Below are 17675 nucleotides of genomic sequence, written 5' to 3' on the forward strand. Positions count from 1 at the left end.
TCTAGTGTGCTTCATGGAGATATTCCTTTTTCGTATCTCCATCCTGACAAACCTCTTTACCCTGTCCCTCCTCGCATTTTTGGGTGTGTTTGTTTTGTTCATGATCTAAGTCCTGGGTTAGATAAGTTATCTCCTCGTTCTATTAAGTGTGTTTTTCTCAGGTATTCTAGAACACAGAAAGGGTATAGATGTCTTGACCCTCTTACCAAACGTCACTATGTCTGTGCCGATGTCACCTTCTTTGAATCTCTTCCATTTTTTCCTCATACTAGCACTACTTCTCAAAATAAGTTACACTCTGCTCCTTTGCCTATACCGGCGATAGTTTCTCCTCCTACTCAACCCTTACAAGTGTATACCCGTCGTCCTCGTCCCGCACCAGTTCTAGAGACTATTGCTGAACCGGCCTCATGTTCTCCACCCGAGTTATCTTCTTCTGCAGATTCTGAGGATGAACAACCTGCCAACACAGATGACTTACCTATCGCTATACGCAAAGGTAAACGTACTTGTACCACTCGCCATCCAATGTCTAACTATGTCTCTTTTGCCTGTTTGAGTCTTTCTTTTCGGTCTTTTGCTCTTTCCCTTTTCTCTACAGTTATTCCAACTTCTTACCTTGAGGCACTCAAACATCCGCATTGGAAGGCTGCTATGGATGAGGAGATGTGTGCCCTTTTATCTCGTGGCACTTGGGTTCTAGCAACTGCTCCTGTTTCTGCTGTTATTGTTTCTTGTCGTTGGGTGTTCACTATCAAGTTTCTTGCTGATGGTACCATTGATCGGTACAAAGCCCGCCTTGTAGCAAAAGGTTTTACACAGACTTATGGTGTGGATTACTTTGAGACATTCTCTCCCACCGCTCGCTTGAACTCCATTCGCATCTTGTTCTCCTTGGCTGTTAATCTTTCTTGGCCTATGTATCAGCTTGATGTGAAGAATGTTTTTCTCTATGGCGATATATCTCCAACTGTTTATATGGAGCAACCTCCCGGGTATGTTGCTCAGGGGGAGGATTCTACTAAGGTGTGTTGTCTTAAGAAGGCTATTTATGGTCTTAAGCAAAGTCCGAAGGCATGGTTTGACAAGTTTAGTAGTGTTCTCAGCAAAATTGGGTTTAAGCAATGCAAGTCTGACCACTCTGTTTTTGTGCGCCATCAAGCCTCTGGAATTGTCATTCTCGTTGTCTATGTCGATGACATCCTTATATCTGGGAGTGATGTACAAGGAATTGCTGATACAAAGACATACTTGCAAGAACAATTCGTTATTAAGGATTTGGGACGTCCCAAGTACTTCTTGGGAATTGAAATTGCTCACAGCAAGTATGGAATTTCTCTGTCTCAGCAGAAGTATGCTACTGATTTACTTAAAGAAACCGGGTTGTTGGGAACGAAGCCGGTTGATACTCCTATGGATATTGACCCGAATGTCTGGGATGAGAGTGAAGATTTCTTGGAGGACAAAGCTAAGTACAGACGTCTTGTTGGGAAACTTATCTACTTGACAGTGACACGGCCTGATATTTCTTTTGCGGTTGGTTTGGTTAGTCGTTTCTTGGATAAGCCTAAACAAGTTCATTGGGAAGCTGCTATTCGAATTCTTCGATATATCAAGAAATCTCCGGGAAAAGGATTGTTCTTTAAAAAAAAATGGTCATCTAAAAATTGAAGGGTACTCTGATGCTGATTATGCTGGCTCTAAAATTGATCGGAAATCGACATCTGGATACTGTACTTACTTGGGTGGAAATTTGATAACTTGGAGGAGCAAGAAACAACAAACAGTTGCTAGATCTTCAGCCGAGGCTGAGTATAGAGCTATGGCTCATACTGCAACTGAGATGATTGGTGTGAAGAATCTGCTTGGGGAATTAGGATTCACTTTCAATGAACCGTTACCCATGCACTGTGATAACCAAGCAGCTATTTACATTGCTAACAATCCAGTTTTTCATGAACGGACTAAACATATTGAGGTTGACTGTCATTTCATTCGTGAGTGTGTATTGAACCAAACTATTTCTACTCCGTTCACTTCTTCGTCAGATCAAATTGCTGATATCTTCACTAAACCGTTGGGAGGCAAGCGTTTCTCTGAGTTGTGTATCAAGCTGGATATGATTAACATATATGCTCCAGCTTGAGGGGGAGTGTTATGAATAGTAATAAGTATCCCACATTGGTTTAGTGTTCCTAGTTGTGATAGTTCTCTTACATATAAATATGTACTCTTATCTCCAATATATATACACCTTCCTACTTCTTCTTCTTCAATATGTTTTATATCTTTATTCTCTACAGCATCATAATAAATAAATAATTCACAAATATATAAAAAATAATTTGAAATTATATTTTTTAATATATATACTAATTTCATCTACAAAGTTAAATTAACATTAATACAAAAAAATTATTTTAAGAAAAGAGTTATAAAATGACCAATATATATTCCTTCACCTCTATTATATTTAAACTATTATAATTAAAAAAATATATGTAAACACAAACACATGATATTTACTTATTTTTATCTAAAAATACAAAAAAAAATTAATTAATATAATAGAAAAAAGTAAACATGTCATTAAAGAGAAAATTAACACTCATTAAAGTAGAGTGGACAGAACAAAATACTAATATTTTAAAACTTTAAATTATCATAACTTATTCATTCTAAATTAATTTTTTTATCAAAAGATGAAAGATAAGAGATAAATTTTGTAGTAAAGAGAGAGAGAGAAAAAAAAATATAATAACAACAATTATTAAATTACAATAAAATAATTTCGATATAATATTAATAACAACAATAATAATAGTGCAAAAAAAGGAAGAGATATAATAGGTATAGATATAGATATAGATTAATTAATTAATCATGCTCTTTTTTTTATCTATTAAAACTAATCTCAAATACTCCCTCCGTCCACGAAAAACATGCCACTTTGCTTTCGGCACGGGTTTTAATAAAATGTGAGTGAAGTTGGTAGTGGAGTAAGGGTCCCACTTTAAATGTGAGTGGAATAGTGTGGACCCTACTACTAAAAATGGATGTGGCATATTTTTCGTGGACGGACGAAAAAGGAAATTGTGGCATGTTTTTCGTGGACGGAGGGAGTAGTAAATATCTTCGAGAAGTCAAAATCACGTTACGTAAATAGGCAAACAATGTTGACATATTAATGAGCTGTAGCCCACGCGCCAATCATCGCGTGGACATGCTGATGACCCGGTTCCAAAACTGCTGCAGTTATCTTTCTGTTAAAGCTTCCAGCAGATTCTCCCACTTCTGAACGTGACCGTGTTCTCCCCCTCTCTCTCTATCTGACTACTTGCACACATTGCCAACTGCCAACGCACTGACTGGTGCTTCTACACATGCATAGAACTATCCGTAATTGTTTATGGATGGTTCCGCAGATCTGGATCATCCTCGGACTCCGCCGTTGACGGTGGCGCTGCCGATGGGACGGGCAGGAGGAGAAGCGACCTCTTCTTCGAGCTCCAGTGATGTCTCCGTCAAGTTCGCCAAGAATGTTGCTACCGCTTCTCCGCCTTCCAATGGTCGAAGCAACTCTTCAGGTGAAGTTAGGGCTTAAGTATTTACTGAAGTGAGTGGTAGAATTGTGGAACTTTAGTTAGATGAAGAAGTTTTTGATGATTTTTATTTTTACGATGTTCAGTGATTGTGTTGGTTGGGGCTATGTTGCTTGGATCGTTTGAGTTTTATCTATTGAGTTATAGGATTTGCTCAATTTAGAACTAGTTATGATTTCAATTGGCAGGGGGTGGAGAGGCAGTTTTCACTAGAGTGAATACTACGCCTGCAAAAATTTTGAATTGTGGGGAATTGGAGTCGCCTTCGGTGTTGGAACGATCAAAGACTGAGGGGCAAAGACTTTATAATATACTCCCTGAAGAGGCTGCTCAGATTTATGACAACCAAATTTCTGTCCAGGAGAAGGTAAAGATTTGTTTCCAAATGGTTCATTTAGTGCATAACTATTGGATTATGTCATTGCAGTAACTTTATAACATTGATCAATAAATATTAAATAGTGTTGCGTGTTTAATGCTGCAAATGTAATTCTTCTGAAATAGAAAATTTCCAACACTTGAGACGAGTAGGTTCTTTTTTAAGCACTCTTTAGCTAATACAGATGCCGTCCTCATAAGAGACTTAGATAATTTATCCATTTAGCAATGTATGTACATGACCGGTTGCTTTATTGATGATGTGAGAGGTTAGCATCTGATTATCTAATAATTCCTGTGTTTCTATGCTAAATAAATACCTTTATCAGGAAATGTTATTCCTTAACTAAATTCTCTTCTTTAGGGTAGAGATTCTTTTATAGTGTTGTACTAGAGATTGGTCAACTAGTTTTACGTTTTTTCTATGTTTCAAACACTAGATGCAGCGTATCATATTGCAGTCTATATAAAGCAATATACTTAAGAAACTTTCACATAGCCTACTTGCTTTTTGCCTGCATTTGTCCAGAAAGCTGTTGATATGTAATCAAAGCTATCTGTGGGTTCTTCGGAGTTCATTTTGCTAGCTTTGAATATGGCCAACAGGCCAAGGCTTGTATGGCTAAAATTAGTTGCTGTCTCTTTCACAAAACATACTAGCCAAGCACTTGTTCGTAGTCATAAGTGAGCTTTAGGAGATATTCTATGTTTTTTTTTTTATTTATATTTTTTTAAATCCTATCTGTTTTGGTGGAATACATATTACAGAATTTCACACTCAGGGACGGATCCAGAAATTTTTTGGTACGGGGGCACAAAATAATTATATATAAAAAATATGCTAAAAAAATTATTACTACATAATAATCCACGTCTATTACAATTGAAACCTATGAGTTTTCATTGACTGAAACATTTGCATGATTGACTCATTATCAACACTATCAAAAATTTCTTTCTCGATAGAATTAAAATAGAATTCTCTGAAGAGTGCAAATTTATTAATTTATTTATATTATAATATGAAATATTTAATCATACTTGCTCGGGACTCGGGAAGCTTCGACGATACGATGATAAAAGGACCACAAATGAGAAAGGTTGAAGGCTTCGACGATATTGTAATACGAAATATTAAATACTTGCTCTCTACACGGTTGCACCGATATTGAAATGCTTTATACATATGCGTATTAAATTAATAATGGCAAAACTAAAATGTGAGGACACCGAGTGTTTGGAATTAGAATTGGTATAATATGGGATACTTCATATTTGTATAAATATACATATATAACTAATAAAATTAAAAAAAAAAAAAGTTGTGGGGGCACGTGCCCCCATACCAATCAACGTGGATCCGTCTCTGTTCACACTATATATCTGTTACATGTCTTAGAGTTTTCGTTTGATAGTCAAAGACTGCATCCAAAATTCTTATATAGAATGCGCCTTGTATTTGTATTAAATATTTAAAGCGCTGCAGCTCAGCTTGTTGAGCAGAATAGCTACTGTTAAACATGACGGAACTGTAGAGTTTGAAGTCCCAGGAGATGTTGAACCTCAAACTCTTGGAATTGATACTGAAAGTGTGTATAATGAAGTGGATGAAGAGCCTATTGATGCAACAGAGCTTCAATATATTCCCCCATTGCAAGTTGTAATGCTTATTGTTGGAACTCGTGGAGACGTCCAGCCATTTGTTGCCATTGGAAAGCGACTACAGGTATACGAGTAGTTCTAAATGGAGCTTCAATTATATAGTTAAAGGAAAATTAAACAAAAGCTTGATTAAATACTTAAATTACGGTGAAGAGTGGAACCCCCAACCCCCAACCCCCAAACCCAAGTTCTATATGAAGTTGTTGATTCAGATACTTGGGTGCAGGATTATGGCCATCGTGTTAGATTGGCCACTCATTCCAATTTCAAAGAGTTTGTCTTGGCTTCTGGGTTGGAATTCTACCCTCTTGGTGGTGATCCTAAAGTTCTTGCAGGATGTATGTTCCTAAGTCCTAACAACATTCTTTTATCAGCTCTAGGTTCTGTGATAGAGTGCATGTCTCAGTATTTTGGTTCCCTCCTTTCATGATAATTTTTTCAAACAGATATGACAATCAATTGGGAATTATGTCTGTGGAACTTAGTGCACTTGTTTATGGTTCCAAGCTACTTGGGGTTTATGTGCAAATGGGTGATGCATAGTTGAAGCAAAGCATGCCATATTTAATTAAACAGTCATGATCTTTTCTTATATTAGATTCTACTCAACATTTAGAAACTGTAGCAACTAATGGAAATCTTAGCTATTATCAGTTTTTAACTATACCCACCCATATATTTATTCCTAAAGTCACTGCAGAGTAAATCTTTTGCCCAACTGGAGGACCAACTCTTTCAATTTTTCCAATGAGAAGCCCTAAATAATCCTTCAATTTGATAAAGTGTATTTTTGCTAAATTTTGTACTTCTTCTGCACTTCCTACGCCTTTACGGTTTCTTGTTCTTTGTTGGAGTCAATGCTCTAACAAATAACAATAAAAGGCTCCCCTATTTCGAGCAACGGTTGCTTGCATTTCATTGACGAATTAGATATCTAATTATTGGTAGAAGTTTTGCATTTAGCTCCCTTTTAAATGAGTTCATGCTTCCATGGTCTATTTGACCCAATCTCTCATCTTCAGGAGTCTCTAGGTTCCACTAAGTAATTTCTGCATGTATAGTTCCAAATAATAAATTAGAGTTTGATGCTATATGTAAAAAGCTATGTTGATTATCGTCATGCTCCAAAGCATTTATCAACATAACTTAGGTACTGAAGTCATTTGTTGAGGTTCCGTGTTACTGAACTTTATGGATATTACCATGCTCCTCATTCTTCTTCTACTATGCTTTATTAGAGCTAATTGATTTGTGAGACAGGATTCTCAATTTCTCATCTATTCGTGCATTCCCTCGTCTTCTTTATCATCTTAGTTATGTTTTTTCCTTTCTAACGTAATAGTTTCCAACTTTTCTCTAGGTGTAGGAAGAACAGCATGTAGGCAAACTAAATCATGTAACTTAAAGTGTTTCCTTTTGTTCAGCATGTTCTCCATGTTATTCTATGCATCAAGCATCTTCTTTCTTCGGTTCTGTTCAAACAGCAGAAAAGAGCTATACAAGAGAATTACGATCTATATTCAGTTTCTGCTTGACAATTCGCTGCAATATTTGAGTCTGAATGTCTCTTAACTTAATGGGTGCTGACCAGTTTAGACCTTTAAAAAGTGAACTAATAAGCTTATTATTCTCTTCTGTAGACATGGTTAAAAACAAAGGGTTTTTACCTTCTGGGCCTTCTGAAATACCTGTACAAAGAAATCAAATGAAGGAAATCATTTTCTCTCTACTTCCAGCATGCAAAGAGCCCGACCGTGATTCTGGGATTCCTTTCAAGGCAGACGCAATTATTGCTAATCCTCCAGCGTATGGTTAGACTACATAACATTTGCTTCCTCTTATTTGTTTCTCTTGTAGCTAGCTTTCCTTATTCTTATTGATTGGCTACTTATATGGTTATATTTTTGTATAAATTTCATAGGAACTTTTATAGATGGATTATGGATATGCCTCTCCAACAAGTTGTTAATATGGGCTGATAGTGGGTATCTTTATGAGATGTATAAGGGCAACTTTATGGAGTTTAGCTTTATCATTGGGCTTACCTTTTAGTTATAGATTCAATGGAGACATTAAGATGAAAAATGAGGTTGCAAGGGTAGTGTGACTTTGATTTACCACTTAATATATTTCTGTGCTGCCACTGCAAGGTTGATTTTCTTATTTACTTTCTTAGGGGATGAAACAGCGTCCTTTAAGCTTCTTCACCTACCCAATTTGTTACTCTGCTTGTTCATGCATGTTGACAAGACATTGGTGACACCACAATAATTCAAGCATCCTGGAATATATGTGAAAATGGTGTCAGACTAAGCAAATCGGTGGACATGGCTTGTTATGGCATGGCATAGTAGTGGTTGTTTTTTACTAATGTTTTGAGGTAACTAGAATATTTGAAATAAAACAGTATACTTCCAAGTTCTGTGCTTCACTTGACTTCTCTCTCTTCAAATTAAGTTCATGAGCTTTCGCCTTCATTTCAAATATCCCATCGGGGCCTTGATGATTTATACATAACATTTATTAAATTGTTACGTCACATGTTTGTATTCCTTCTTCTCCAAATTCTATACATTGATAGAGTTAAGGAGAATAGGCGATAAATGTAGAAAGAGAACCAATGGAATAGGATATAACTGAACAGTAATCTTCCAATGAAGCCTACTGCAAAACCGTCCCAAAACTCAAAATGACGAAAGACCCGCTACTAGCTTATTGGAGTGCTATAAGTAACAATAACCTAATTTCTAAAGCCCAAGTTCATGTTGAGCTTTAGAATCCAAAACAAAAAGACAAATAACTGAAAATAAAGTAATTAATAGTTGACGACTGCATTCTTCCACAAGCTGACATGCACAAACCATCCAGGGATGGCGACTGCAATTACATTATATATTCTATGAACTGATGACACATTCTAAATTGCTGCTCAATAACCAAAACAACTTGAAAACCTGACTGCTTTGACCTTCTATGATGACATTTCCAAGCAATGAGAGTGATGTGCTAGTGTGGTGGGTGCTTCTGAAGTTATGTTAAGGGTCACAATCAAATGCAGAATTTTTCATCATCCTTAATTATAAACCTACTTACCTTGAGACAACTACAGGTCATATACATGTTGCAGAGGCGTTGAAGATACCAATTCATATATTTTTTACAATGCCATGGACGTAAGTCTTCTCTTGGTGATTCTGTCAATGGATATATTTGTTCTTTTATTGTTGAAAAAAAAAAATTGACATAGAATTGTGACAAACAGAGACGGAGCTAGGATTTTAAAAACTGGACGGATGTATTACATTTACATTTTTTGAAATAAATTTGCCAGGCAAGATTACATATATATATATATGTGTGTGTGTGTGTGTGTGTGTAGGGGTAGGTTCCAATTAGATTGTTATTTTTGGTGAGATCGTGAGACTAATGAATAAGACAATATATAGTGTTGAATAAGGCAGTATATGATCTCACCATATATAAGGGATCTCATTGGAACGCTCCCATATATATATATATATATATATATATATATATATATATATATATATATATATATATAAACTGGAGAGAAATACAAAATACAACATTAAAATGTAAAATAATTTTCCAGGCGATCACCGGGCATGCCTGGGGCTTGGCTCTGCCCCTAATGACAAATATCTTTGTTTTTCTCCACAGTCACCTTCTTGTTTTTAAATGATAGTTTTATCTGCCAGGCCAACCAGCGAATTCCCCCATCCTTTATCTCGTGTTAAGCAGTCAGCTGGATATCGAGTAAGTCATTCCTTTGTTTTGTTCTTAGTGCATTTTACATTTTCTTTTTAACAATGTTATGGTTGTACTTTGTAATTTAATTATGTTTACTGAATTGTTTTGCAGTTATCTTATCAGATTGTTGACTCCTTGATCTGGCTAGGAATAAGAGATATGATAAATGATGTTAGGAAAAAAAAGCTCAAGCTACGCCCAGTAACATACTTGAGTGGATCACAAGGCTCTGAATCTGATATTCCATACGGATATATCTGGAGTCCTCATCTTGTTCCCAAACCAAAAGGTCTTCATATTCTTAGTGAATCAAGCACATCTCATAACTAAACTAGAACTTCCAAACTTGTAATCTTTTTCTGAATTCCTTTTTTTGCAGCGTATGAATTCTATTTAATCTGTAAAAGACGGTTCCGTAGCATGTCTGCATTAGATTTGCTAATTGTTAGCAATATTATGTGGCAGATTGGGGACCAAAGATTGATGTGGTTGGATTCTGCTTCCTTGATCTTGCAACAAATTACGAGCCACCCGAGTCCCTTTTAAACTGGCTTAAAGCTGGTCCAAAGCCTATCTACATTGGGTTTGGCAGTCTTGTGAGTATCCAATGTCCAGCCTCTCAAACTCTCATTTACCGATTTCTTATTTCTATGATTTCTTTTTCTTTTTGTAATTTGTACTATGTAAATGATCAATTTAGGCTTTTCTTTTCTTAGATTTTGGTTTTGAAGAGGTGTCTTGTTGTATTATTTGGAGATTGCTCTCATGATATGTTAGAGCTATTATTATTGTGGTTTACCAGCATTTAGAATATTGTTGATCATTATCAGTGTTTCATTTTATTCAAAAGAATCTTTCCACTTTTAGAAAACCAACTAACGAAAATTCAAATTATTAATAGAATGGATACTCTGGACAGCCAATTAGGGAAGATACTATACTATGAAGATAAATAGTCTTTTCTTAGGTAGCGCACACTTAGAATTTCATGTCCTTAGGGGGGTGTTCATTTTGCATGATTGATAAGATACATGATTGAGTATTTTTATCCTCATTCCTCAATACTAGAATTTCTCCAACCTCACCCTTTCAATGGGATATGAATCAAGTAAAACTAGCTCAAATCATAGCAATTATCAAGGGCATTCGGATATCCCAAAGTTTCAATCCATCTTAATAAACAAGGGAGTAGCCTTGCTATTTTTGTCTATCGAGGCTAATCCTCAAAAGTAAACATCCCCTCAAAGGAATAATGGCATTCTGCTCTGCAGTAAGATCTCCTTTGGCTCTTGCTCCACCATGAAGAATGCTTATCCTTTATTTAATTTTCTACTTATCTTTTGTGAAGGTATTTATGTTTTGCAGCATCCCTTCTTTCTTGTGAATAATAATGATATCGAATTCCACTGTTCTTTTCAATCATTCAGCCTGTTCAAGAACCAGAGAAAATGACAAAAATAATTGTGGAGGCTTTAGAAATAACTCAGCAAAGGGGCATAATTAACAAAGGCTGGGGTGGCCTTGGTGACTGTGAGTTTCCTTCTTTGATCTTATTCACTAACTCCACTTGATATCTATTGTATACATTTCTTAGCTCATTCAGAATCTAATGATTGTTTGCAGTGGCAGAAGGGAAGGACTTTGTGTACCTGTTGGATAACGTTCCTCATGACTGGCTTTTCTTGCAATGTTCTGCTGTGGTTAGTTATTCTATGCTCATTTATGGCATCAGCACTTGATTATGAGTTGGTCACATTCTTTATTCAAAGACTAGTATTAGCGCTCGTGCATCGCATGGGAACATTTTTTGTATTTATTTTTATATAAATAATAATTCAATTACCATATAAAAATTAATAATATAATAACTAACTAAAAACAACATAAGTCCAACCATTTGTAACCAACCAATTGAGAAATCAGTATAACGCTCAGTTCACTCTTCATCCAAGTAAACCTCAATAATCCACAAATTCATGTGTTATTCTGCAATAAAAAATTATACTATTTAATTATTAATTGTCTGGTTTTTATTTTCATGCGACACCTTCATTATCCTCATTTCAGAAGAGACAAATAAGATGGGATCATGCAAATCTTGATCTGTCAAATCTTCTTCCTCCCCATTATTCGGAGTAGCGTCTATCTTGTAACCCTGCTTGTTGCCAATACTGGGCTGTGTCGCACAGGGAGCTTTATTCATATATTCAAGCTGCTCCTCAAGTGCCTTGATTTATCTTTAATTTATTACGGTTGTTTGCTAATCATATTTGTGCAGTGCCAAGGTGACTCCAAACTTCATCTTTGGGTTAAAAAATTAATTTCAATTTGTTATAGGTGCATCATGGGGGAGCCGGTACAACTGCTGCTGGCCTTAAAGCTGCGGTACTTTTTAGCTCAACTGGTGCTCTCGGTCTTTCTGCATGTGCAACTTAGTCATTAACAACTTAATTGATTTATTTATTTGATGTTGCCGATGCAGTGTCCAACAACTATTATCCCTTTCTTTGGCGACCAACCTTTCTGGGGAGAGAGAGTCCATGCCAGAGGTGTTGGTCCTGCCCCGATCCCAGTTGATGAGTTTTCACTTAAAAAGTTGGTTGATGCAATCAACTTTATGCTAGATCCAAAGGTATTCTTGGCTCTGATTTTTTTTTTAATTCTACTTTTTTTTATTATTCAACAGCTTACACACAAAAGAGCTAGCAAGAAACCTTTTCAATACACATGTACAAATCATGAAATGAATCTAAAGTGCTCATATGTAGGGGTAAGGAGAACTACATCAGACTTATGGTCTTTTACATTATTTTATATAGGTTTGGGTTCTAGTGAGAATTACACATGAACAAATCCATGAAATTCATAAATCCGACAGGCGACATGAACAAATCAATGTACAAATGAATAACCACATTAGTTGATTGCGACATGTGTTACATTGATTTGTTCATGTTGAGACGTGAGATATCCAAATCTATGGCTGATATTATTCAAATTAATTGTTTTTTATTTCATGTTAAGGCTATGTTTGTAAAGTTGCACCTATCATAACCATGAATCCTTAATTGAAGGGATTCATTACTTGTTTAATTATAGGAACATATCATCCAAAACATATATTTCGCAGTAAAAAGTCAAATCCTTAATTTGTTCCTAATTTTTTATAGCTTCTGCGAGTCTTATCCATTTCTTATTTATTATTATAATTTATGAATGTATTGTTTTTTTTAACAAGATTTTATTATATGTTGTTCATAAAGTTCGTGTCCTTATTCATGGAATCATAGTTGTTGTTCATCTTATGTATTTAGAATTTAATAGTGTAATTTTTTTGTTCATGGAATTAATAGGTTGTTTATGAAATTGTAGTCCTTATGCATTTTGAATCTTTGAAATTTCAAAGAACATATCAAACTTGAATAAGATCCACAGATCTATGAAATAATAATCGAGCGATGAATAAGAAAAGCGGAAAATTAGGGATTTTGGTAGAAGAGGGAAAGTAAATCGGTGGGTAAATGGTCTGTTTTACCTTATTAGTGGGTTGACCTGATTTTGTAACTTAACCTTCATATTTTCTTTTATTTAAGGCTTAGATGCATTCTTATTTTTTAGATTAAGGAGGATTCTCACTATATCCCACTCCTATAGGGTTGGGATATAGTGAGAATGACACATGAATAAATCCATGAACAAATAAATGTAACACATGCTGGATCCATTCTCTCTCTCTCTCTCTCCTATATATATATATATAGCATCCAATTGAATTAAACCCACGACCTAGTAGGGTGGCGCGCTAATCACTGAGCTACTGATGCAAATTGTTTATTTTTGGGTTGCATATTATATTTATAGATGTTTTTGCTTTCTCCCATCTAAAAGATACTGTTCAAGAAATGTTTGATGGTTCAGTCTTCCACTTACTTTCATTATAATGGAGGTATAACTGAGAACTTCTGCATGTTAGCTTCAGAAAATGGAACAATTTTGGTGAACATAGGAGAAGATTTGTCTGTCTGGATTTTTAAAATAGGTCTACTTTTTGCAGGTCAAGGAGCAGGCAATTGAACTTGCAAAAGCCATGCAAAATGAAGATGGGGTGAGTGGAGCTGTGAATGCATTTCTCAAACATCTGTGCAAAAATCTCGAGCCTGATCGCAGACCTACAAAATCGAGCTTATTCTCGGTTCGCACATGCTTTGGTTGTTCCTAGGTTTTGATAGATGAGGTTTGTTCCCTCTTATGTTGATCCTTTTGTCAACTATCAATATTCGATTATGATTCTTCTCACCTTTTGCCACAATACCGCATCCCTGGTGTTGTATCAAAGTGTTTTTGTCTTGGCAATGTAAGGTGGTGTTGAATACTTGTTATTCGAATTGCGTGTCTTTGGTGAAATCACAAAAAACTTCCCTTACATACTTGGTTGAAGATGCATAGCAGCATGTAGATGAAATAATTAATTCTTGGAAATTAATGATCCAGGCTCAGAATATACATTTGGATGCTTGAGAATGTAGCGTTTGTTCTGCGTCGGACATTAGAAAATGCCATAGACGATGAAGTCAAATAAAATCTGAGCAGCCCATGTGGTTTGAGTAAAGATTGTTTCATTAAAAAAAATTGACGAGTAGCCTAATAAATATAAATAAGAAAGAATAAAAAAATAACAAGTGAAGTGAATGAAAGACGAAAAAAGATTGTATAGTAGTGGTGGAAGAGGTGAGGGTGCAGAAGTTGGTCCTTTGCTTTACAAAAGCTGGAGAACCATTCTTAAACCCAGAAGATGCCAAATTTGGGTAAATGGACCACCCACCAAGTACTTGGATAGGGTTTGGCGGTGGAGAGTCAGGATAAAAATGGGGCAATTACTGCCTTGCCCCATAACCCTTTATGACTTATGAGAGAGAGACGTGCAAATTGTTGGATACTAGCATATTGTAGGAATATAATGCAATAAATATGTCTACAAAACTTCACTTTTGTCAGTTTTTTTTAACAACTTTTGTCACTTTAATTCAGTCATTATATTTGTATTAGTTGATAATTGAGATAGCCATTTAATGATGTAATATTGATAGATAGTAAGACTTAAAAAAATCTATATATAGATTTAAATGATACTCCATAATAATTTTAAGACATAATTCAGTTGGTAAAAGGCTCCAACTAATAATTCCGGAGTACGAATAATTTAGTACTATGTGTTATCCGTATGGGTGGGTGTGACAGTGTGAGTATGTAATTTTAAGGGAAAAAAAATATAATTGAACCGAATGAGAAGTTTGAAGATCCAATCATGGAATATATAAATGTAATTTTATATTATTCCTATATATGGCATGTAGAGATAGAAAAAAAAGAAGAGCATATCTAAATGTTGAGAATATGAAGGATCTAGAATCTAGCTTACTCCATATATACTTGTCTTGTAGGTGTCGCATACTCCTGTACAGCTATACTCCTCCCCTAATTAATAAATAAAATAGAAATAAATAATAATAAAACAAAACCAACATAACTTTTCATTTACGATGAAGATTTCTATACTTGAAGATAAACATTTTATTATTGATGCATGAAAGATTAAGTTTTTTTAAAAAAAGAGAGGGAGAGAGAGAGAGAGAAACAACAGTTGTAGAACATGGTGTAGATGGGCATATATTCTACTACATGCTGCAGATTGGATAGCTGCAGGTTACTTGAATCTGTAGAAAAACCTCAAATTCAGCACTCTTTTTTATGAACGAGATAACACCAAGATTATGACACAACAAATATCTGAACTTAGCCTTGAAAGATAAACAACATGCACCATCTATAATCTATAATTTGCCTGAAAAGGCAAACACCTACTCTAATTCACAGTCACACAAATGGATGTATTCTCCCTTCTCTCTATCTCTCTCCAATCACTCTCTGTTCAAAAACTACAGTTGCACTCGCAGTTGAGCATTTAATTATCTCTTCTCTTATCTCTTCTCTTACATGTGGGCCCATACATACACCTCTCTTGTGCCAATTGTCTCAAATCCCAATGCACACACTATCTTATAAATCACACACACACATTCCAACCTTAACCAAGATCTTCAAATTCTTGCCAAACAGTAGCTCTTGCACCAGTTGAAAACTTTTCTAAATTAAAGGTCTGTTCACTCATGCACATCTCTTCAACTAATTCACTGCTATTTTCTAAACTAGTTGATTTGGTAACCACAGGAAATGGAGAGTTTAGCAAATAAAGCAGAAGATGCACCAAAATTCTTCCCATGTTCATATTGTTCAAGAAAGTTCCACAGCTCGCAAGCTTTAGGCGGCCACCAAAACGCCCACAAGAAAGAGAGAAGCGCCGCCGGCAAGAGCAAAAGGGGTGCCTCCGACTACGCTCTAATGGCGTCGCCGCCACTCATCAACTATCCCATCGGCATTCAATACGGTGGCTTCGGATCTTTCCAAGAGGTGGCGTTGTATCATCAATACAATGTTGCGCATGCGCATGAGCAGAGGAGTAGGGTTAGATGCATTGATGATTATTCAGCTCAACCCTATCCCTATGTCTATGGGGATTATCATTATGAGACCCGCCACAGAGATCACAACCTTGATTTGTCTCTGCATTTGTAGACACATTTCGTGTTTTCAATCAAATAATAATACCACTACTCCCCCCATGAAATCGCTCATTTTGCCTACAATAAATCTATGCGCTTCATATTTGTTTGTCATTTCTTCACAAATTATTGTTTTGTAGTATTAATACATAAAAAAGAGATTAAATGTAATAATCCCTCCGTCCAGGCATGTTCCTTTTTTGCCATTTTAATGTCATAAAGTATTCATTTTCCATTTTTAGACACTACTTCACAATACAATTAATGCGTCGCGCGGGATCTAAACTCCACTCTTCCACCACACATTTTTAAACAGTACCTCATAATAACACCTTTAATGTGGACACAAACTCCACTAAAAACATAATTTATTAAAAGAGCGCTTTTAAAATAACTATTTTGAAGAAGGAAACACAATATTTGGCCACTAATTGAAAAAATACAAAATTTAGCCATTTATTACGTGTAAAGACTATTTTGCCCTTAATTAGGACGGATTGGATTTGGGTCGAATTCGGGTTTACCGCGCGGGTTAGGCACATATGACACTAATAGTGGCCAAATTTTGTGTTTTTTCAATTAGTGGCCAAATATTGTGTTTCCTTCTTCAAAATGGCCATGCGATTATATTGTTTCATTTATTAATGTGGGACCTAAATTTCACTCCTCCACCACACATTTTTAAATACTACTCCATAATAATACCTTTAATGTGGGATCAAAACTTCACTCACAACACATTCACCTAATATTTCTTAAAACTCGCACCCAAAAAGTTGGGAAACATTGATCGTTGACGGAGGAAGTATCATGTAACATTTGTTACCGATATCAATGAAGAATAAAGGCTAGGTCAAAGAGGCATTCAAGTGAAAGGATATTGCATGTAACCATAAAGGATGAGTGGTTACAAAGTAGTGGGAGTTGAGGAGCATGTTTTCAACAAGCTATAACTCACACTCAATGCAATTCAGTCGTGGCTTGTAACTAATCTTGAAGACTGCTTTTCAAGGGTTTCAAACGTCTATAAAATGAGTCATGTCTTACACATCAAGATAGAGAGCAACCAAAGAAAAGCAAACTGTTTGACAGAGTCTTTGTCGTTGAGATTGTTGTTTCAACATTTTACATAGCATCTCTTATTTTCGTACAATAGAATCTTTTATTATGTCTAGTATATATAGTTTTGAGTGTTTTGTGTGGATTGTGATCTGTTTCATTGTGATTTTTTCAGCAGTGTTCCCACCTATTTGTGATGTTAGAATTAGTTGTTACGGATCTTTTTGTAATTCACATTTTACTAGTGAATTTTTCGCCCTGAGGCATTTACAAGTTATATATATTTATAACTTGTAGAAAAAATCTCTCTGCTATTCATATTCTATAAGTACCCAAGGTTGCTCACGCCACCCTAGTTACTGAAAGGTTCCATATGGCAAATGACAGGAGCCACGGTCAAAGAAGCGACTAATCCACTATTGCTCTCTCAATTGTTCAGAGAGCGTGCTACTCAGAAGAAACCAATTGAAGAAACACCAGAAATAGAGAAGTTAGAATCGAAAGATTTTACCAACTGACTTGGGGTAAGTCTAATTATGGCTAAGGACCAGAGGTGGAGGAAATGCTGAAGGCTTGGGATGAG

General features: G+C 35.6%; 1 protein-coding gene and 1 long non-coding RNA gene across 3 annotated transcripts; both read left to right on the forward strand.

Moving 5' to 3' along the window:
* Window positions 1-3217: 3217 nt before the first annotated feature.
* LOC131014304 (sterol 3-beta-glucosyltransferase UGT80A2-like) lies at window positions 3218-13836 on the forward strand. Of its 2 annotated transcripts, XM_057942240.1 has the most exons (14): window positions 3218-3587; window positions 3791-3969; window positions 5467-5706; window positions 5869-5980; window positions 7283-7453; window positions 8752-8815; window positions 9362-9419; window positions 9525-9702; window positions 9879-10009; window positions 10841-10943; window positions 11037-11113; window positions 11751-11798; window positions 11896-12045; window positions 13468-13836. In XM_057942240.1, exons 1-14 carry the CDS (start codon window positions 3410-3412, stop codon window positions 13630-13632), a joined length of 1854 nt encoding a protein of 617 aa, XP_057798223.1. In that variant the 5' UTR covers window positions 3218-3409; the 3' UTR covers window positions 13633-13836. The 2 variants fall into 2 exon arrangements, with proteins under 2 accessions (XP_057798223.1, XP_057798222.1); XM_057942239.1 differs by having other exon boundaries at window positions 3223-3587; window positions 11896-13836.
* Window positions 13837-14583: 747 nt separating this feature from the next.
* On the forward strand, window positions 14584-16105 carry LOC131014306 (uncharacterized). Its single transcript, XR_009098167.1, has 2 exons — window positions 14584-15568; window positions 15642-16105. It is a non-coding gene; the product is annotated as an uncharacterized LOC131014306 (long non-coding RNA).
* Window positions 16106-17675: the final 1570 nt, after the last annotated feature.

Source organism: Salvia miltiorrhiza, chromosome 3 (assembly GCF_028751815.1).
Source record: "Salvia miltiorrhiza cultivar Shanhuang (shh) chromosome 3, IMPLAD_Smil_shh, whole genome shotgun sequence".
Classification (NCBI taxonomy): Eukaryota; Viridiplantae; Streptophyta; class Magnoliopsida; order Lamiales; family Lamiaceae; genus Salvia; species Salvia miltiorrhiza.